Genomic DNA, 22361 nt, shown 5'->3' on the forward strand with positions numbered 1-22361 from the left:
AACCTCAAACCCCTGGGCTCAAGCAATCTTCCCACCTCACACTTCTGAGTAGCTAGGACTACAGGTGGAGCCACCTGTAGTTTAATGTTTTAAAATGTTTTAAAACATTTTTTTATGTAGAAACGAGATCTTGCTATGTTGTTCTGGTTGGTCTCAAGCTCATAGTCTGGAGAGAGCCTCCCACTTCAGCCTCCCAAGGAGCTGGGATTACAGGCATGAGCCACCATGCCCAGCCTGAAATAAGACAGACTTAACAAGGGATCCTGACTCTTCTGCCTACTCGCTGAGTGACTTTAAAAAAGTCATTTAAACTTCCAAGTCTGAGGTTCATCATGTATAATACAGTGGAACCATCTGCTAGCTTCCGGAGTTCCTATGAGAATTAAATTAAAATTCAATGATACATGTCTAACATAAACTAGGACCTTAATAAATAGCAACTACTAACTAGTTTATAAAACCCATGTGAAAAACATCAATTATTGATGTTTTCCTATCAACCCAGTATATTTATCCAAACGTGGAGCCTCTTAAGTAGTTTCCTAGATACAAAAAATTGAATTGAAAGTCTAGCTTAGAGTCATTACAGAGCCAACAGAAATTTTGCCACTGCCCAATACTTTTCTCCCAACCAAGGAGAGGCTAATACAGGTTGTAATTCTAAGAGCAAGGTTGAAACCTTAAATAGATATGGTACTTTAAAAGTTTATACAGTTCTTTCTATATACCTTCTCATTTAATTCCTTCTAGAATTCTCTGAAGTTTTTATTTATTTAATCCAAGCCCCATTCCAAACAGGGTATACTAGTAGGTATAAATCCCGATTTAGAGTTGGGAAAATTGAGGCTAAGAAAAGATTAAAATACCTTGCTCTAATGTACTCACCAGCCACAGAAATCTACAATTTATACAGAAATGACCTACCTAAACATAAAGCTGCATGTTTAAAATCCTTCTCCATGTCTAGAAAACATTCGTCAAATGCCAAAAATAGTTGTTTCTGGTTGGTGGGATTTTAAATGACTTTTTAAACTTTACTTTTGTAATTTACTACAGTACTAGAATTTTTAAAAATAAGCACAGTTCATTATTACAAAAACAGTAATAAATATTTCCTTAAAACAAGCCAGGGCCAGGCACAGTGGTTCATGCCTGTAATCCTAGCCCTCTGAGAGGCCGAGGTGGGAGGATTGCTTGAGTTCAGGAGTTCAAGACCAGCCTCAGCAAGAGGGAGACCCTGTCTCTATTAAAAATAGAAAGAAATTAGCTGGGCAACTAAAAATAGAAAAAAATTTAGCCAGGCGTAGTGGCTCATGCCTATAGTCCCAGCTACTTGGGAGGCTGAGACAAGAAGATCTCTTGAGACTGGGAGTTTGAGATTGCTATGAGCTAGGCTGACACCTTGGCTCTCTAGCCCAGGCAACAGAGCAAGATTGTCTGAAAAAAACCCCCAAAAAACAAAAACACAAAACAGGCCTATGCAATAGCTCACGCCTGTAATCCTAGCACTCTGGGAGGCCGAGGTGGGCGGATGGTTTGAGCTTAGGAGTTCGAGAACAGTCTGACAAGAGTGAGACCCCATCTCTACTAAAAAATAGAAAGAAATTAATTGGCCAACTAAAAATATATAGAAAAAATTAGCCAGGCATGGTGGCACATTCCTGTAGACTCAGGAGGCTGAGGCAGAAGGATTGCTTGAGCCCAGGAGTTTGAAGTTGCTGTGAGCTAGGCTGATGCCACGGCACTCTAGCTGGGGCAACAAGAGTGAGACTGTCTCTAAAAAAACCCACAAAACAAAAAACAAAAACAAGCCATCCACTAACCCCAGTTTTCAATGGTTCTACATTAGTGCAGTGGTTCTCAACCAGGATAACTTTGTCCCACAGAGAATATCTGGCAAAATCTGGAGACATTGTTGTCCGTCATAACTAGGGTGGCATCTAGTGAGTAGAGGCTAGAAACCCCCACGCACACCGACGGTTATCCAGTCCAAATTGTCAATAGTGCCAAGGCTGAATCCCAATTCCAGTCCTACACTCTTGCAATTTTGCATGACATTGAACTCTAGAGTTAATCATTAGACCCAGGATATTAAAAAACTGGCTTGCTCCCAGCCACTCAGTAAGTGGCAGACCTGGAACTCAATTCCAATTCTCCAGATCCCAATCCTGGGCTCTTCTCAGAGTATGACAGCTGCCAAGAAAAAGACCTCCCGTGAAATGGACCTCAAGTTCTTCAGGTGGCTCCTCTTCCAATCAATAAAGAGTTACAGAATGTTCCCACGGGAGAGGCACATTGCTTGTGAGGAGGGTACAGCATGATAAATGAATAAATTACTATGCCTGCTCTTAATGTATTATGGTCTAATAAAGGTAAATCATACACAGCATTTAGTCCCATTAGCCACATACATATGCATACGTGTGTGCACACAAATATATTTTGAAGATATAGAAAAATGTAACATCTGGAGAAATGATTATGGGTAAGTTAGGGATAGAGAGTGTGTGGATGTAGATCAGAAAAGGATAAAGAAAGAGTCTTTTGATTAAGATAAGGACTTGATGAGGTCTGAAGATGTGGCCCATTTGCACTGGAGAGTGACCCACCAACATAAACAGTGATAAATTATGTAAACAGTTTGATGTAAGTGGGGCAAAGCAAACATACACCTGACATTTCTACCTTCTAAATACCAAAAGCACTTAGGAGATGGGTCAAACAGAGTATAAAATCCCCTCCTCCACCTCTTCCCAGTCACAAATTTAGTCACAGCTTTAATTAAATGGGAATCTTCAGAAAAACAAGCTGTAATGGGCACTGGCTTTGCCTAACATTTGAAAAATCAATTATCTTGACTAGAAAATATGATTCCAACACTGTCAATTTCTAATATTTTATGTGCATTGCAATTGACATAACCATACTTTTTTGTCATCAGGCCAACAAATACCTACTGATATTAACACACAACAGTATAGAAACTAATGGGCCAGGCACAGTGGCTCACACCTGTAATCCTAACACTTTGGGAGGCTGAGGTGGAGGATCACTTGAGGTCAGGAGTTCAACACCAGCCTGCCTGAGCAAGAGTGAGACCCCGTCTCTACAAAAAAATAGAAAAATCAGCTGGGTGTGGTGGTGTGTGTCTGTAGTCCCAGCTACTCGGAAGCCTGAGGCAGGAGGATTACTTGAGCCCAGGATTTTGAGGTTGTGGTGATGCCACTGCACCTTGACACAGAGAGACCCTGCCTCCCCACCCAACCCCACAAAAAAAAAGATTTATAGATGACTATTTATGAGTTATGAGAATTCAAACAATAACTACCTGCACTATAAAATATTGTACAATTTAGAGACTCTACTTTTAAATCCTTGAGAACATGTCATTTGTCAATACTTGCTTACAATGTTTAATAATAATAATCTTAACTTCCTACATGAATTAAGCACTTAGATCAATAATAAAAAATGTGATTGCTTTAATCACTACTCACATTTTTAAAAATTGAAGTTGTCAGTTTCTATGACTTTGATAATTTGTTAGTGTTTGAAAAGATTAACTTAGAAGAACATCAGCTCTGTGACTAGAAGAGAAATGAATATCAAATGTGATGGGGGATGGTAAATGAATGCTGAAAATAAGCTCTCTGGATGATTCTGTGAGGCCCTCTTCACCTCACTTGGTAATCACATGAAAAAACTATATAAAGCGAGGCTTCAGCAAATTTAAAACAGAGACTCTAAGCTTATAACCAAGCAAAAAAGATCATTTTACCTTTTAATGATGACAGGTAAAGTTGATATTTCTCTCCACCACATTTTATTCTCTGACAAAGTTCAGGCAGCAGTTTTTTCCACCACAGAGTCTATCTTAGGAAAAAATGCACACATTGTAGTTTGCTGCATTTTATACTCAGAGTTTCAAGGAGAAGACAACGACTGTGCAGGAAAGCACAGGGCAAAAATACATTATTTTGGTTAAGGTACCAAACTTTGCTGTAACAGAAGTTGTATCAGCAGCCAATCTTCTGCTGAAACTGTAACATAAAAGTCAGGTTTGTGATTGGAAAATCCAGTAATACATATATTATACATATGCCCTTGGTTATTTTCAAGAAGAAACAGGCATGTCCTGTTATCTCTTAGGGAACAAGAATAAAGAAAGAAAAGGAGGAAGAAAAAAAGTACTAAAGTCTAAAACTCTTAATTTCTAAACAGAAGACCAAATGGCACAGAAAATATTTTCCCATAATATATTAGGTTTCCCAAATCTTCAGGTAATCACCTACTTCATTTCCAAACAAGAGATTTTTAGTGGTGGTAACATACCATCACTATGTATTTTAATAGCATTTAACAGTACTCAAAACACAGATTAAACGTACATGCTCATTGGACCCACACAGCCCTATGACGCTGGACTAGCTTATGTTGTCCCCATTTTGCAGGAAAAGCAACGAGGTTATCAAACATGACTATCACTGATCAAACCTAAAGACATAATCTGAAAAGCATACCCGGTTCTCTTCTTTCAGTTCGTGATTAGCATACGGAATGACAGCCTCCGGGCATCTCTCTAACAGTATGTCTATGCACTGTTCATACTCTTTCAAGCGCGTACGACACAGAACATGGACACTGAGGCCAGCAAAAGTGTCTTCTGAGAGTGGCTCCAAGAACGGAATAATGGAAGCTATGTCAAATGAAGGACCACACATAAGAGACTATGAACAGAAAAGTGAAATGTTATGGAATGAAGCACCCAAAAAACTAAAACACAACATATAGAATTCAACTGTTTAAAAAAGACTAAACCTCACTTGTCAAAAAAAGAAAGAGACTACAATTTACAGCATATGTATACAGTCTTTATTTAATAAATATAAGTAGAATGAAGAATTAATCAGTTTAAAGAATAAAGATCTGTTTAATAAACTGCAATCATTTTTAAAATAACATAATTTTGCTTTAGATAGACTGAAAATGAAATTAATGGGAATTCTTTAGGATTCTATCCTAAGGAAATAATCAACACTGTGGTCAAAGATTTATGTCCAATGTTGTTCACTGCAAGAGTGTTATGATAAGGGATGAGGAAATAAATTATGGTATATTCATATGATAGAATATTATGCAGCCATCAAAACTATGTTTTCAAAGGCTAGTTAATGAGAATATGCTTATGATAAAATGAGTAAAAAATCTCAATACAAAATTACATTTAGAGCATGATTACTTTGTACATACACATACATAAATACCTTTGGGAGATTATCGCGCAGTTTTGGTTGAGAGGACAAAGTCCACTCTTTGTTTTCTTTTCATATTTCCCTGCATTTTCCAAATTGTCTATAATGAGCATATACTACATATATAACCCAAAATAAAATTTAATGTTTAAGAAAACTAAAGTGACTGTTTAGAACCTAATAATTTCTGTCAATAACACTTGTGACAAGCTGAATGACAGGGAGCAGGTATTATTTCAGTATTTAGAACTTTACCAGTATTTTATTTTGTAAGAATTTAAACTATATATACTACTCTTGATTCTACCTCCAAAATAATCTCATATTTCCCTTTCTCCAGGATAAAGATGAGATGGTCATGTCCTGATTTTCTTATCCCTCTATTCTTTTTGCTACAGCATCTTCTCAGACTCACAGGAGGATATGGCATGCAATCTATCCATTAACAGTCAGCATGATTATTTTATTCCAAATATCTACCAAGGAATGGCTATGGGAATAAGGTTGGTCCCTTTTATTCCTCCAAGTTTAATAAATTACTCATCTCAATAATTTCCTGACAATAAGGGGGCAAAGATGAAATAAGATGATAATCTCCAATTCGTAAGATCTCCCAACATGAAAGAAAAACAGATTATTTCTATATTTAACTTTTGACTAATCAGTATAATGGGTGTGAGGTAGGAATAAGTAAGGCACAGGTGCCAAGCCAAACCATGGTTAAAATGAAACTAGTCAAAACTTGGTACAAAATGGATACCCCAGAACTTTTACTTAGTTTCATTAATATTATCAAGAACTTTAAAAATAAGTAAAACAGCCAAGAAATACTAAGCAACACATATGTTAGTGGATTTAAAAAATGGTCCAAAAAGTTATTCTTACCCTTTAAAACACTGTTAATGTTGGTGTGCTGCTTAACAAAGAGCTTCATTCTCCTTTTTTTTCCCCAATATTGGAAATGGACTCCTCTCCACCCTCAGCACATGCACTATTTGTTCCCTTTGATCAAGAATCCAACACCCTCAGCCCTGACACTACAGGACTGGAATCCACTGACTTCTCGATCTTCTTCCCCTAGATAACCACGACTGTGGCTCTAAGGAAAGGTGTTGGCAAGGAGGTGAGGGAAGGGGAACCATGACAATTTTGGCAAAGGGCAGGACATTTACTAGTTATTGTGTCATTCCAAATAGTAGCTTTTGGACATGTTGATGATGTATAGATTATTTTCATTTTAGTTATTGCACAAATATATTATCACAGCGATTGAGAGCAATAGAGAAAGAATCATCTCTCCATGTTGCCAGTGGGTACAGGGAGAGTCATAACCTTTTCAAAAAGCTCTCTAGGTGATTCTGAACCTCACCATTCCTCTAGGTGAGAACCAGTAAGATCTTTTTGTTTATCAACGATTATTTTCTTCTTAATGACTTAGATTAATTGACCTATAGACAATTTAGAAAGAGCTATAATTAGGAAAAAGACTTAGAAAAAATTTAGGGACACTATGTTTCTGTCCTTTAATAGCAAAGAATGTACCCTTTTAAAATACTTTAAAATAACTTTTAAAATATCAATGAATCATACTTTTCAAACAGTGACTATAAATATGCTTTGAAGCTTTTACCCGGGGAAATTGAATAGGACTTGTTACAATGACAACTTTAAATCTGTACTTAGTGTGCATTCTGGGAGGGCAAGGCCCTGCCTGTCTTGTCTGATGCTGTCCACCACAGCTGCAGCACATGCTCAGGCAATATTCCTGAAACGAATACACCTGAGGCTAGGCCCTCAGAAGCCTCCGTATCACAAAAGGACTGGAGACCAGAGGCAACAAGAACCTTCTTTGGTGATTTTTTAAAGAAGCACATAAATAACTCCATCTCTGGGGACAACACAGTCCTCTCTAGAGGCTGAGTCTAAGCAATATGGGCTCTTGAGCTTCCCTCCCTAACCCCCATTCCCAATTTGACATTTTAGTTTTTTAAGCAATAAATAGATACCAGCAATAAATTATACCAGTTCCCACAGTGTAAATCAGGGATTGCAAACTCAAAAGTCTAAAGGGGTCAAACAGATGATGAAGATGCACGAAGGCAGCTGGGATAAGGAAAATGGACACAAGACACTTGGCATCTGGACCAGGATGTCGTGAAGATGGTGACTGTGCTGAGATGCCAGTGTGAGCTCTGCCCATGGTGGGGAGCCAGGGGTCAGCCCCAACCCTCAGGTCTCAGGGGTTCCCAGTTCTTCTGAAGTTTTCAAGAGTAATTTGAAACTTAGAATTCTTAATATATCTTAATTTTTATATGTTGGCAGTTACACTGGAAAGACCAAACAAAACAGATGTGGGGATTGTATTCAGTCCTTGGGCCTTAATATACAGTTTGGGGACTAATATATAGTCCCTGAACTATATATTAAATAAAACCACATATATATCTAGCCCAGCTTGATCCACCAAGTCAAATGTGGACTGTATTTCTCATTGTCAGTTAAAACACTTTCACAGTCAGAATTCTTACAGGATGACCTACATTCTCTAGTCATGCCCCTCTTCCTTTCTAAAAATCTTTTTCAGGAGCTGGATATAACATTTTGACCAGTTTCTTATAAGATAGATAGTAGTGGTTGGCTTGAGTTATAAGTGTAAGCCAACACTAAAAAAATGAATTACATCAATAAAAATACCACTGACCATTTGCTACACATTCATTTCACAAAGTGTTTTCTAGCACATTCTGAAAATGAGGAAGGCAGTCAGGAGATCTGCGGAAGCTCGCCCGCCTGTCTGCATGAAACCAGCGCCTTGGCACAGTTGTCTCACACAGCAGCAGTTTCAGGCAGAGGCAGGAATTCCCTCCAAAGCCCCCGAGAATGCCTAATTATGGATTTCTTTCCCATAAATTATACATTCCAGATTAACAGGACACCTGAGGTCTTACCAAATTTAAATCTTACACTGCACTGTAGTATGCATATTCGTAAGAAAAAGAGGCATTTTTATTTACCTGCAGTTTTAAAAGATCTTCTGTGTAATTTTCATAAGCTAAGAAATCAGATGATATTAAGATGTGAACCCATGGATAGATTAAGCCATAATGACCACAGGCATTTATCTAAAACGTAAAAACATTTAACATAAACAAAATATAACAACAACAAAAAAAACGTTATCCATTTCACAAAGACCAAGTAATCATTAATCCCCTGCTATGTCACAGAATTGGGTACATAGTTTTCTGGGAACAGGAAGGGAATTTTTTAGAGTGTATTGCCCCGTTAAATGTTCCAGCCTTGCTGTTTCTGCAGTATGTAATCTGCACTAAATATTTCCTTAAATTTAAATATTCCCAAGAGGTACTTTCTAGCAAAAAGAGCAATAATATTTTTAAGCTAATTATACTTAAAAATAATTAAGAATACTGGAAATAATTTTTATTTATGACTACTTTCTTTGGGAGGCAAAATATCTTTCATAAGTTCTCAAGATAATTCTGAAGAAGCCCCCCTTATTCAAGAAGCTGGTGACTTTTCTAGTTAACCCACATTAGCCATGGCATACAGGAGGGGCAAATGGGTAGGAAAGAAGGGAGCAAAAAGGGTAGAAAGAGTTGTTATGGCAGCTTCAAGTGCTACAGAACAGCTGTGTGTGTACAGCTGACAGGAAACAGGGGCCGGGTAGGGAAGTCTCCCTCCCACAAGGTTTCTGCAGTTCCTCTCCCACCAGGATGGTCTGCAGATGTCTCTTCCCTCATGTTCTAATTAACAATCCTCTGCTGAGGAAGGACAGACATGATGATATTCTGGGGAAAGCCCTATGCTTTGGCTACAGAGGTACCACTGCAAGTGAGAGAGGGAAAACAATAAGTAGGGGACTTCTTTAGAATATAAAATTATTTACAATGTGGGCAACTTTAGTCACAGACAAATTTTAAGTGCATTTTTAACTCCTGCTTAAGTAGGATATCTGGCAATAGAAAACAAGGTCGATTTTAAGTCATTAAAAATAAGAAGGTACATAATTGTAAAGTGCAAAGTATGAGTTAAGTTTAAGGTATTATTCCATTTTCTTACCAGCTCTTCCGATGTTCGCAACGGTGTGGTGTCAGGAAGCTGCCTCTTGGATAACCTCCAGATATATTGTGATGTGAGCTTAAAAAAGAGTTCCTGAAGTACCACATCTGGGAGACATGCCACTAGCTGAGCTTCCCAAAAGTCTACCAAGAGCTGAGGAATCATATCTTCATCCTTACCACAAAGCACCTTGAAAACAAAAACAAGCCCTGATATCCCAGATAAATGTAGCACTGATCAAGATGTAGCAGGGCTGAATATCATACCATCATGTAGACCATACAATTAATAATTTACCATTAGCATTAGTGGCAAATTTAGACATATTTAATAGGAAACAGATTCCAGGTTGCATGAATAGAGGGTCTCCAGATATATTCTTATAATATGTACTTTTATAAATTATGTATGTCTGTTTTTTTCAATAAACAAATAGAAAATTTACTTCTCTTATTCTGCTCTCTACTCTCCACTGATTTTATCAGACCATCTGGAAAAATGACATTTTCAAAGTGACCAACCTTAAAAAACGAATCTGCTTCTTCAATTCCAATTTTGCTGTTCTTCTGCAAGCCCAGGACTGAAGCCACAAGTAATGCAGGCTGAGTCTCCTTCAAATGAATTGCAAGCTCAGTTGGAACAATCTGTCCCTTCCTCTGTCGAACCAAAAGTCGAGGTTCCAGAATGAAGCCACATACCAACTTCATCTTCAGATAAAAAAGAAATTTAGGAACAAAATATATATTTTATTCAGGTTGTTCATCTTGGAAATACTGTACATGCTAGTGCATTCACGATTCATGGTTAAGTTATTAATAATTTACTTGAATCACAATTTTTTCTTTCACTATAAAGACTAGTTCTTACTAAGGACATCACTGTCTTACAGAATTTACTAATATTTAACTAAGCACCAAGGTATCCTGTTTTTATAGGGAGCTTTATATTTAGATCTGCTTCATCTGAAAATAGCCTTTCGTATCTGTTGCTTCTACCTCCATGAATTCAACCAATCACAGATCAAAAATATTCAGAAAAACATTGCTTCTATACTGAACATGTACATTTTTTATCATTATTCCATAAGCAATAGAGTATAACAACTATTTACACAGCATTTATATTGTACTAGGTATTATAAGTAATCTGGAGATGATTTAGAGTACATGGGAGGATGTGCGTAGTTATATGCAAATACTACACCATTTTATAGGAGGGACTTGAGCTTCCATGGATTTCGGTATCTGCAGGGGATCCTGGAACCAATTCGCCACAGATACCAAGGGACAACTGTCATATATCTTAAGTCATTTCAAAATTAAGGAAAGAAAATTTATTTTTCTAGAATTCTATCCTTTAAAACAGAAGATACCCCGATGTTGCCTTGCTCTCATCATAAGAAAACATGTCATTTGTACAGTGATAAAGCACTTCTACTCTCCTAGTTTTAGAAACTAAAAGTCACACCATGGCCATTTGACCACAGTCCGATAACAAAAACAACCCCATAGAAGCACAGGTTCTGAAGTCAGGCTGCCTGGTTCAATTCCGGTTCTACCACTCACCAGTGTGTGAGCTTGACCTCTCTGTGTCTTAGTTCCCTCATGTGTATAACAGCTATAATAGCACTTACCACATAGTATTACTGTAGGAATTCAATGAAATAACATATGCAAGGGGGTTAGAATAGGCCTGGAACATAATAAGTGCTCAATTCACATCAACCTCTTATTTTCTTCCCCTGAATAATTAACATCTTTGGCTCATGTCCCTAAATGACCTCTTCCAAGGGAAAGACCTCTCCTTCTTTGATAGACCATTCAAATGTCCAATCCTACATAAAGTCATCTGTGATTTTTCCCAAATGGAGGCTTTCTACGACTACCAGATTCTTAAGGCTCATGGTTTATATCCCCCTTGCTGTACTTCAATACACATCACACTGTTCTTTTTCAGTGCACAAGCCATATCCCTCATACTAGATCAGACTGTCTACTAAGGGCAGAGGCTGTTCTTCAGTACCAAACTCAGTGCTCTCAACATACCTGACACTAAGTTGAAAGGTCTTTGAATACCACTGTTGGCAGTTGTCTTATTTCTTCTTCATTTACCAAATCCCTAAGCCCACTTGAACCACTTCCCTTCTAATATTAAGTCTGTTTTCCATTACAACTAAGAAAATATGAGCTCGAAAGAGAGAAGCAAGCTAAACATCTCAGGACCATGAGGTCCCAGATCAGCCTGCTGTGTGGACCAGGTAGGTATCATACCTCTGGATGGCTTTTCATTTCATTTCTGTACATGTCAAGATCTCCCATTTTCAGAGCCATTGCTGCCTTAGACAATGTCAATAAGATTGATGACAACCCAGAAGCATCCAGCTTCCTCAGATAGCTCATGGCAGTTGAAGGATTAATATTCTTCATAGAAGGACTACAAAGAATATGGGGCAGTTGCTTCGGCTCAGCCACATGAAACATCTGAACCACTTTTGCTGCTAATTCCTTTGTTGAGCATGAAACAAGGAATAAAAGATCAGTAAACAAAAAGCAACCAAATCACCAAAAAATTATATATAAACACATACACACGCACACACAAAGGCAAGACACAAACACTGCAATTAAGATAAAATTAGAGTATTATGTTTTGATCTGAAAAGACAGAGGTGATGTTGATATATGGGAGATCTGGGATGACCTGATCTCTTTCCTGAGTTATAATGAAGAAAAAGCAATGAAAATATGTACTAGGTTGTGACGAGCATTTCTAATTTTGATAGGCATTAGGAAGAAGAAAATAAATATTTGATTAAATTGTATTCAAAAGTCCATTGTAAAAACTACAATTGAGTTCAAAACATATCTAATGAAGTAATTTACATGAAAACATTTCATTTCTCTCAAAATCTTAAAACATTTCATGCCACAATTTCCAACTTGGAATATCACCACTCAACTATGTCTAAAATACATGAGGGACTAAAAATTATCATTAACAATGTCTTAAGGCTGGGCGCAGTGGCTCACACATGTAATCCTAACACTTTGGGAGGCCAAGGCGGAGGATTGCTTGAGGCCAGGAGTTTGAGGTTGCAGTGAACTGTGTTGAGGACACTGTACTCTAGCTGGGCGATAGGGCAAGAGCCTGCCTCAAAAAAAAAATATAGATAGATAGATAGATAATAATGTCTTAAGGTCACTAGGACAAGGTTCTCTAAGTGAAGTTTTGGACACTTAGAGAAACAGACAACTAAGGTTGTGGGAAGGACTGCAGATGAGAAGGCAGGCAAGGCCCACATTCTGAGTCACTCTTCTAAAGACATACTGCTGCCACTGGGCAGGTCATTCAACCACGAAAGATCATATCTCCCTGCCTACATAATGAGAAACCATCAGATGATGACCCACATCTCTATTCCAAGCTATGATTCTATGACTGTTAATGAAGAAAAAAAGCACATTACTTTTTAAGAAAAGAATAAAAGAATCAAAGAATAAAAATATTTGGAACCTAACTTCTACATGGTATTAAATAAAATTACTAAAATTAAGTTAAAAATATTAAATATAATAAAAAACCATATCTACTTCACTTAATTCTTCATCCAGGTTTTCATAAAGTGAATGATTAATATAAAAGATTAATCCCTTCTCATATTTCTGTGACGCATCCTCTGCTGTCCAGTCCACGCGGGCCAAAACTTCGGCCAAAGACAAACCAGACATCTTATAGTATGGCAAGGCGAGGTGAGAATGCTGGGTGTCAAGCCTAAAGGGATGGAAATGAAAAAAACTCAAATTTGCAATTTTTAAGCCTGGATAGCTAACACATTCGATAATATAACAGATCACACTTTCCAGAGGACATAGATCTCAAAATACTTTTCTACCGCCATTAGTAATGAGAAGAAATTCCTAAGTTTTATCTTACAAAGTTATTCCAATTAATGCTGTTTCTTTTTGCTTGTTCATAATAAAAATATAAAAATAATAATTCAGGAAGTGAATTTTAATATTCACGATGTGGCTCTAAAATAATGGTGTTTATAGATAGGAAAAGTCTGTTGTATTAATTTATAATCATTCATATGGGTCAACTAAATCTCTAAAACAATCATACACAAAAAAAAGTGAAAACATCTTTCTCAAAAATAAAAGCATGATTCATCCTAGTGTTCCTTTCTGACATTAATAAAAGCACTGACTGCTAAGATTAAAATCACAGACTGTCCAACTGGCATCTCTCTTAAGCTAACAGACAATAAACCAGTAATAAAGCTGTTTCAGGGATTTTCACTGGTTATGGGCACCTCAAGTTCTCAAAAAGTCTATAAAATCCAAATTATGTGGTGGAAGATGCATGAACCTCAAATTTACTGCTCATCAAATAAACTGAGACTCCTTGAAGGCAGGGAATGGGTCACATTCATTTTTGTACCTCTAAGCTTAGCACAGTACCTAGCAAACAGTATGTGCTCAATAAATGCTTATGGAAGAAGTGAATAAACGAACCACCTCCCCTCACGCATCATAGCATTTATTAGGTAACTGCCAGAGATGGAAAAGCTAATAAGTGAACCAAAACTTCAAGATGGCTTCTGTAACGTGGTTCCAAGAGGTGTCACCAACCTGCTGTAACACTCCCCAAGGTGGCCACAGCTTTCCTTAAATGCTTCCAACAGCTCTGCTTTCTCCCCGGGTTCCAGCTGACTGGCATCCATCAGGGCAGCTCTCACCAGCAGATGAGCCTCACTGAGAAGATGGATGCAGCTCTGGGTTCTGGCAGTCTTGTAGGTATTACTATAGTCTACCTAACACAAGAAAGACAACACTAATGTCGCCCAAGAAAAACTCCCAAAAGCTTCCCAGTTCTTAAGAACATCTATACATTTTGTTAGTGAAGCTAATATTTGGACATATTAAACTCTAATCATAAGTAAATGATTATTTGCTATTTTAATACAGCCTTAGCTGACGTGCTTTTTCCCCTATCATCTATAAGCCAGTTTAAAACACACATAATTGTAAACACTATCTTGTTAAACAGCTCTAATCATTATAGAAGGTCCAAATAACACTGTAATACTAATAATACCACTAAATTGACCCGAATTTGATAAGACTAGTGAACGTATTTGAAATGGCTTTAAAAAAAAAAAAAGCTCCATGATTTAACTCTTTAAGGAGTATCCCTCCTTTATTTTAGGATACTAAGGAGTATCCCTCCTAAAATAAAGGAGGGATACTAAGGAAGGAGGGATGTAATAGAACCTAAACTTAATGAGTTTAGGTTCTATTACATCTATTTTCATAACACAGAGTGGGCTCACAAAAATTATCACTAGCTAATCTGACTCAATCAGTATATGCAGACTCCTGTAGTCAAATCACCTAAGTGAAGTCTAAGACTTTCAATTAAGCAAGACTAAAAAGATAAAGCAAAGCTGATATAATTATCAGCATTAAAATGTCAGGTGCAAATCAGGCAACACCTTGATCTAATGATCAAAATTTATGTCACCAATGAGGGGTGGATGAACATCATGTGCCTCCAGATGTGATAATCTAAAAAAACCTCACATCATCTATATAATATTATGGCTGAGAATGCATAGCCTGAATCTGATTATTAAAAAACAAACAAAAAAAAAAAAACAACCCTAAATGAAGAACACTGTCATAAAAAAAAAAAAAAAAAGAAGAAGAAGAAGAAGAAGAAGTAGTAAGTCTGAGCAACAGTGAGACCCCACCTCTAACCAAAAATAGAAAAACATTAGCTGGGAGTGGTGGGTGAGCATCTGTAGTCCCAGCAATGGGGGAGACTGAGGGCAGGAGGATCACCTGAGCCCAGGAGTTTGAGGTCACAGGGAGCTATGATGCCAATGTACTCTAGCCAGGGCAACAGAGGGACACCTTCCCTCAAAATAAAAGTGGAGGGGAAAATTATATCTTTCAAACATGTCAATATCATAAAATACAAAGAAAGGCTGTAGAAACGTTATAAATTCAAGGAGGCGAAAGAGACATGATAGGGCCAGGTGTGGTGGCTCACACCTGTAATCCTAGCACTCAAGGAGGCCAAGGCAGGAGGATCGCTCAAGGTCAGGAGTTCGAAACCAGCCTGAGCAAGAGTGAGACCCCGTATCTACTAAAAATAGAAATAAATTAATTGGCCAACTAAAAATATATATAGAATAAATTAGCTGGGCATGGTGGCTCATGCCTATAGTCCCAGTTACCTGGGAGGCTAACACAGGAGGATCGCTAGAGCCCAGGAGTTTGAGATTGCTGTGAGCTAGGCTGATGCCACAGCACTCTAGCCTAGTTAAGAGAGTGAGACTCTGACTCAAAAAAAAAAAAAAAGAGAGAGATGATAATTAAATATACCATATAATCCTAGACTGGATCCTGGACTACAGGATGTGGGGTGGAAATGCTATTAAGTCATTATTGGGTCACCTGATTAAATTGGAATAGGAACCATAGACTAGATTAAGTATTGTGTCAATGATAAATTTACCGAAGCATATGACTGTACTGTAGTTATGCAAGAGACTATCCCGACTCTTAGAAAATATACACTGATGTACTTAGGGGCAAAAGACTATGATCCATACAATTTACCTTCTATCGGATCAGAAGAAAAGTGTGTGTGTGTGTGTGTCTGTCCTAGAAAACCCAAGGTGCCAAAACCAAAAAAAAAAAAAACAAAATAGAAGCAAATGGGGAGTAAAATATTGACCGTGGGTGAATCTGTGTGGGGAATAAAAGGTTTTTTTTTTATACTATTGTTATTCTTGCAGTTTTTCTTTAAGTTTGAAATGTTTCAAAATACAGAGTTATAACAATTGCCAAGGATGAGTAGGGAGGTGTTACTCTTAGAATAGGAGTAAGGATGCCCACTCTGGGCCCCTTCCCCCAGGACGATGCTGCAGTTGCTGCAGCCTTAAGACAATCTGCTAATATGTCAAGGAAGAAGAGTGAGACAGGGATACATGAGCTTAGATTTCTTTTAGCTCAATTTCATGGTTCTCTTTGCTAGGATTCAAAGACAAGGTAAAAGGCTATTTATGTTTAGACTGGCTAAGTGATCCTCTTAGGAGGGTGGGTATGAATAAGGGAGTCTTATTTTAGTGAAGGGAATTCCTACTGGTTCCTCAAACGTCAGAAGCTATGAAAGCAAGAAGGTGGAGAAAGATACACACTACACGGTCAGAGCCTAGAAGCTGGTTTGCTGTGGCATCCTGAATGTATGATAATTAGAATCAATTTCTGATTATCAATTTCACTGTAAATTATAAGAATCAGAAGTTTTAAAAAAGTACCATCTCTTTGTATAGTTGCACTGGTGAGACTGTATTCACAATATACAAATTCCACCCAGCCTCAGCTATAGGAGGTATTTTGATCTTAACACTGGTATTTTTTCTAGACCTAAAAGCAAAACAAAGGACAAGAAATTTAAGACACATTAACAAATGACAGTTTTAAATAGTAAATATTGGATACCATAAAATAAATGTGAAATCATTTTCATTAGGTGTTTTCTTCAGTGATTAGCTGTAGTCTATTTTTATAGACTATTAGTTTATAATACTACTTAGGCCTACAGTATTTAATATTCTATAACTGTTATGCATTGATAAGCCAATTGCTTCCCATTCACTCCACAAGTACTTTAAATGAGCAATAAGTTCAAAGAACTGGCAAAGTCCATCAAAAGGAAAACAGGCTTGGCTGTAAAAGTCCCTGTGCCCATGGCAAAAGACACAAAAAAAACTCTAAGTCTGCTTAAAGCACTATCTTATCTCTTGCTTTCACTAAGTGATACATTTTCTTTAGTATATAGTATTTGAAGATATTTTGATCAAATAAATTTCCAAATAAATTAGAATGTTTAAAATCACTTAAAAAATAAGGTGTTTTTAGAACGTCAAATGTGCAAGACTACAAACTCTTTTTCCTCTCATCAGAAAGGTTTTAGGATCAGTCAGTCTCAGACCACTCTGTGTATGCTGTAAGTGACCAAAGCACAAGTGTAAGCAATTTTGAAAAACTAAGAACTTATATTAAAAATAAAAACCCATGGTGGACTTAAAATATGAATACACTATATGCTTCTTTCCCCCAAACAAATTTATTTTTTGATTAATAAACTTTCCTTAGAGAAGTGTTCAAATTAGATTGCATTCTCTACCACTAAGTTCACAGTATAGAAAACATCAAATAAAAACATAACTAGTCTGGAATTTAGCATTCTATTCTAAACAATGTGAAAGCAGAAACCCTAAGAATTAACCAGAAATGAACGTCATCAAAAAGCAATTTTATTTTAAGGTAGATCAGCATATATCTATAGATCAAGAATGTGCTTTAAGGTAAGAAAATGCATTATTAATTTCTTTTGCAATACCAGAAAATAATCTTTGAATAAAAATGTAACTATGGAAGGATCAAAAGAGAAAAACAGTAAAAAGTCTTTCTTATAGTTTGGATTGGCATTATGGGCCCTGTATTTTCTATTCATGACATAGAAAAGCATATCCTTTAAATTCTTATCTAAAATATCACTGATTTTTACTGAAACTATTTTATAATTCATTTTCTTCTAAAAGCTCTAAGGTCAACTATAAAGGATATTACAGAGATCATTAGAACCTTCTTTTCTTTCTCTGGAAAAAGAACACTATAGAAAAGCCATTTGGTCATTCCAAGCTTTGATTTTCAAAAAGATAAACTAAGACACACATAAAATATACCAGTTACAATTCACTCCAGAAACTTGAGCAGAAATGCCTACGGGTGAGATGCTTACAGAAGCCTCCTGGGTGACTCTCTTCTCTCTGGAATGGCCTCAGCGTCTGCCTTAGTCAAAAGTATAATGTGGTTTTTAAAGTGACAGATGGCTTTCAAGCCTATGAAAAGCTGTATTCTTAAAGCACAGACATCCATACTGACAGGTGGGCAAGCCTAGTAAATGAAAAATCACAAATTTAACCAAGGAATAAAAAGTACACAAACTTTAATCTTCAAAACTCAGTTTGCTTATTTGATAAAATCTCTTCTGTTCTTCCCTCCCCCACAAAAGAACCCCCTAATTCCTATAACACAGTAAGGAGGTTATCTAAACCTATATAACCAACATCTCTTTTATAGAGCTACTCAGTCAACAAACTCAGTATTTGTTGACTGAATAAATGAAGAGGGTCCCACAGCTGCAGGAACTCATGCACATGCCCTACAGAGTGACTCCACAGAGCCCTGAGAGAGAGCAGCCCTGGGCTAGTAAGTTGCCAGCCCAGAAATCACCACCAATAGTGAGCTGGCGAGGGGGCATGCCCAAATGGACTTTCTAGGCAACATCAGACACTATAAAGGGACATTCTACTGCACCCAGGTACATAAATGGTTTCTTTGTGGATGGGTGTGTGCAAAAAATGCTTGTATGTTTGTTTGGATGCCCCTGTTAGCCCCTTAGGTGTGAACTGGGCCTGGAATGGTTGACAGGCCAGGGCAGGTCAGATAAACTGGAAGAGCCAGCTCCTGCTCCTGTAAGGGGCCATTAACTCTAGAAGAATGGATAAGAAAGATACTGGAAGAGCCTTCTGAGAGCTCTCCTTCATTAATGCTGTTTTGATCCTGAGGTCATCTTCACTGTCCCTTTGTACAAAGTGATAGGGGAAATACCTTCGTCTATATTTTCATTTCTAAAAATAGTTCAAGTGGCCTTTGCTAGCACTAAGGGGCCAGAATTTCAAAGGAAAAGGAGATAAAGACCACATACATGCTCTTTCCACCAGACTCTGAGGTTGTGAAACCTTTTTTCAGACATCACAGTTCTCAACGCCTGAGTCAGCAAGCACGCAAAATGTGTGCTCATTCAGGTGGCATGGGGCACTTCAGAACTGGTGGAGCTGCAGGGAAGGGGGAGTGAGAAGGTGTGACCATCGCTGTCCTTCCCTCTTCCATCTCCACTGGACTCAATGGCAGCATGTCCCACCAGCTGCCCATGTCTCCTGCTCCCTCCCCTTGGTCTCTTCTTTGTTCCTTCCCTCTGGTTTTGGGACTCTGAAAAGCTGTGGAATTATGATTTTCAAATGCAGATTGATCCTGCTTCAATCTATTGCATACCCTAAAGTGCACCATCACCCTATGTAGGCCTGTGTCTTTCCTTTCTGAGGTTTAAAAAGGCAAGGTGGGGGAACAGAGAGAAACAAAGAATAGAAGCTTTTTGTAATCGTAGTCACCTTTCCATTTTTACTAGGAAAACAACCCCTTTTAAAAATAATCTCTTGGAAAGGTTATGTGTGTATATATACAAAGGCACAGAAAATATGGTTTCCCAAGAGGCTGAAGGAAGGCAGTTAGCCTGGTCAGCAACAGAAAACTACAGGCAGGCCATGGCCAAAAAAGGAGTCACTGAGAACTTAAGGACCACACTTTCCCTGAAACGCCATGTGGGTGACAGGGCCTGGGAGAGTGCCTCAGGCACATCAGGCACTCCACAGGGGCTGGCTTGTTAACATAACCATCATTACTGAAGGCTTATTTTTACAGAAAAAGGCATTCCAGGTTCTAAACAGATATAAACCAACTTTTGAAACATAGGCCATAATGATTTGGGGGTTTCTTGCAGTATGTATATTTATAAAATATTAGCCATTCAAATAGCTTATACTGCAGAGATAAAATAACATAGATGAATATTATGCAAACGATCAGTATATTTCTGAGAAAAGAAATTCAAGTTCAGAAAATGTAGAGTTTCATCATAAAAATGCCTGTGTTTATTTTGTGGATAAGAGCTTTTCAGGGACTAAGCACATTACTTCTCACTGAAAATGAGGTTATTGATGTAGCATATCCATTAACTCAGATTAAGTACAGAAGGCTTGTAAAATGACAAAAGAATTATAGGCATATCTAATGTCTAAGTGTGTTATACTATTTATAATAGTATAAGTAAATCATTTTATTCAATTGTGCTCTTGTTTGGTTAACAGCTCTGTACAACTGCCACCAATATTTCTGTTAAAAAAATAAAATAGTATATTATAGCTATGAAAGGTTCTCTAAATTTACACTACATATATGCTTTACCAAACTTTAAAAACTATGCACTGAACTAACTCTGAGTGAAATGTTTTCAAAGCAATCTTAAAAATTGTAATCTAAACCACGAATCACAAAATGCTTTTACTATTTTACATCCAAAAGTTCTAATTCAATACATATGACAACATTAAGACCTTTATTCCTCGCCGAGATTAGGCCTAAGAGCAAATTTGTAAGCATTCATGTGCTCCTTTTTGGTCTTAAGGTTTCACTGTCTTGAGAAGCCAGTTCTAACCTTCAGGGTGGTGTCCATGTACGGGTCCTCCTCCCGAGCTGCCGCTGCACTGCACCGCACCGTGAAACACTGCAGGTTATTGCTGAGGAAGAGGAGAGAGGCCACTGAGCAAGGTGGAGGCCAATAACCAACATGCCTACAGTGGGGCGGGGGGGCTGTTCACAGGCAAACAGAGCAATGGCAGGAGGGTGAAGAAGACTCAAGTATTTGTCAAATGTTGCCGAATTAAACTGCTTCTCAACAAGAGAGTGCTTCAGAATCCCTAGGGTGTGTTTAAAAAAAACATATAACTAATCCTCTCCCCCCACTTAATCAGAATCTCCAGGGGCTGAATCTAGCATGTATATTTTGATGAAATTCCATGTGTAACTCTGACGTACACCCCTAGTTAAGAACCATGGATCTGGGTCAATGTCCTCATTTTACAAATAAAATGAAACCCCCAGTATCTGTCCAAGATACAGACAGCTTACTATCAAAACCAAGATAGAACCTGTTTCCTGACTGCTCTACCTCACTCGTCTCAGGATGAAATTCATCCTGGATTACAGTGGGCAACACACTTAGACTACGCAAACCACAAATTCAGTGGTAGAACTGAAAATGAAACTGGCTGAAGGAACCTTCAGAATTACCTCCACCAGCAGCTTATTTTAAAGATCAGAGCATGGAAAGTTCATTACTAGTCCATGGCCTCTCCAAAGAGTAGAGCCAATTATATTCCAGGTCTCCTGATTGCTTACACTCCTTTACCTCTTTCCACAACTCCAGGCTGCTTCTGCACAGCAAAAGAACCTAGGGAACCCCACAGCAAGTGCACAACAGATGCTCGGTTATCTGTTGTGGATTCACAAGAATGATTTTTAAAAATAAACTAGAAAGTGAGAGAAGTAAAAATGAACTCTTTGGGAAAAAAGGACTAAAGCAAACCTAATAGTTACAGTCAAGTAAAAGAAATATTTCAACAAGAAAGGCATTCTGACATTTTCAGTTGGGAGACTTTGCACAATGTACGGAAGAGACATTCAGGCCTCTCTTCATCTGTTGGTGCTTCCATTTCAGCCTCAGCCCATGGCCACCTCAATCCATTTCCACAGAGTTCTAGGAGATGCCCCTGGAGTCCTGACAATCCCTGGGATAGCAGCACCATCACTTATAAACCTGGAGCACTTAGCAGTCTTGGAAGTAAACTGACAAGGTGGGGAGCAAAAAAAGCACCTGCAGTGGGGCCAGAATGACAGTTGAGAATTCATATGACCACAAAGATAAATGACCTTTATGTTCTAGAAATAAAAAGGCAAGGTCCTCTGACTCACCTCCACCTACAGGAACCCAGCATTTTGGCTATTGTTAGAATATTAAGCATAAGTATGAGAGAAGATAAACAGAAATGTGCTGTCATGGAAAGACATCCAAGATATACTCTACTGCTAAGCAAAACAGCAAGTTACTGAACAGTGTACTCAGTATGATCCACATTTGTAAAAAAAAGGCATGGTAATATATGTACTTTAAAGAAAAAAGTTGGATGAATACATACCAATTGTATATACGGTTGACTCTGGGGAATAGGCTTTCATGGCGGGCTTTCCTACTTACATATTTCTATAAGGCTGGCATTTTACATGATTTTATTTTGTTCCTCGATTCTTAAAAGAAAAATTTTGCAATGTGCTC

The 22361-nt window shown here is 37.7% G+C and overlaps 1 protein-coding gene across 1 annotated transcript in view; it reads right to left on the reverse strand.

Moving 5' to 3' along the window:
* HPS3 (HPS3 biogenesis of lysosomal organelles complex 2 subunit 1) overlaps positions 1 to 22361 on the reverse strand; it is a 39817-nt gene that overhangs the window by 2966 nt on the left and 14490 nt on the right. Inside the window, exons 6-16 of the mRNA XM_012782835.3 lie at positions 20685 to 20766; positions 18150 to 18304; positions 16660 to 16768; positions 13964 to 14145; positions 12923 to 13103; positions 11603 to 11836; positions 9854 to 10039; positions 9333 to 9521; positions 8267 to 8374; positions 4521 to 4727; positions 3779 to 3869 (exon numbers count right to left, since the gene is read on the reverse strand). Of these exons, the coding sequence (XP_012638289.1) occupies positions 3779 to 3869; positions 4521 to 4727; positions 8267 to 8374; positions 9333 to 9521; positions 9854 to 10039; positions 11603 to 11836; positions 12923 to 13103; positions 13964 to 14145; positions 16660 to 16768; positions 18150 to 18304; positions 20685 to 20766 (1724 nt within the window). The remainder of the gene's footprint in view (positions 1 to 3778; positions 3870 to 4520; positions 4728 to 8266; positions 8375 to 9332; positions 9522 to 9853; positions 10040 to 11602; positions 11837 to 12922; positions 13104 to 13963; positions 14146 to 16659; positions 16769 to 18149; positions 18305 to 20684; positions 20767 to 22361) is intronic.

Source organism: Microcebus murinus, chromosome 1 (genome assembly GCF_040939455.1).
Source record: "Microcebus murinus isolate Inina chromosome 1, M.murinus_Inina_mat1.0, whole genome shotgun sequence".
Classification (NCBI taxonomy): domain Eukaryota; kingdom Metazoa; phylum Chordata; class Mammalia; order Primates; family Cheirogaleidae; genus Microcebus; species Microcebus murinus.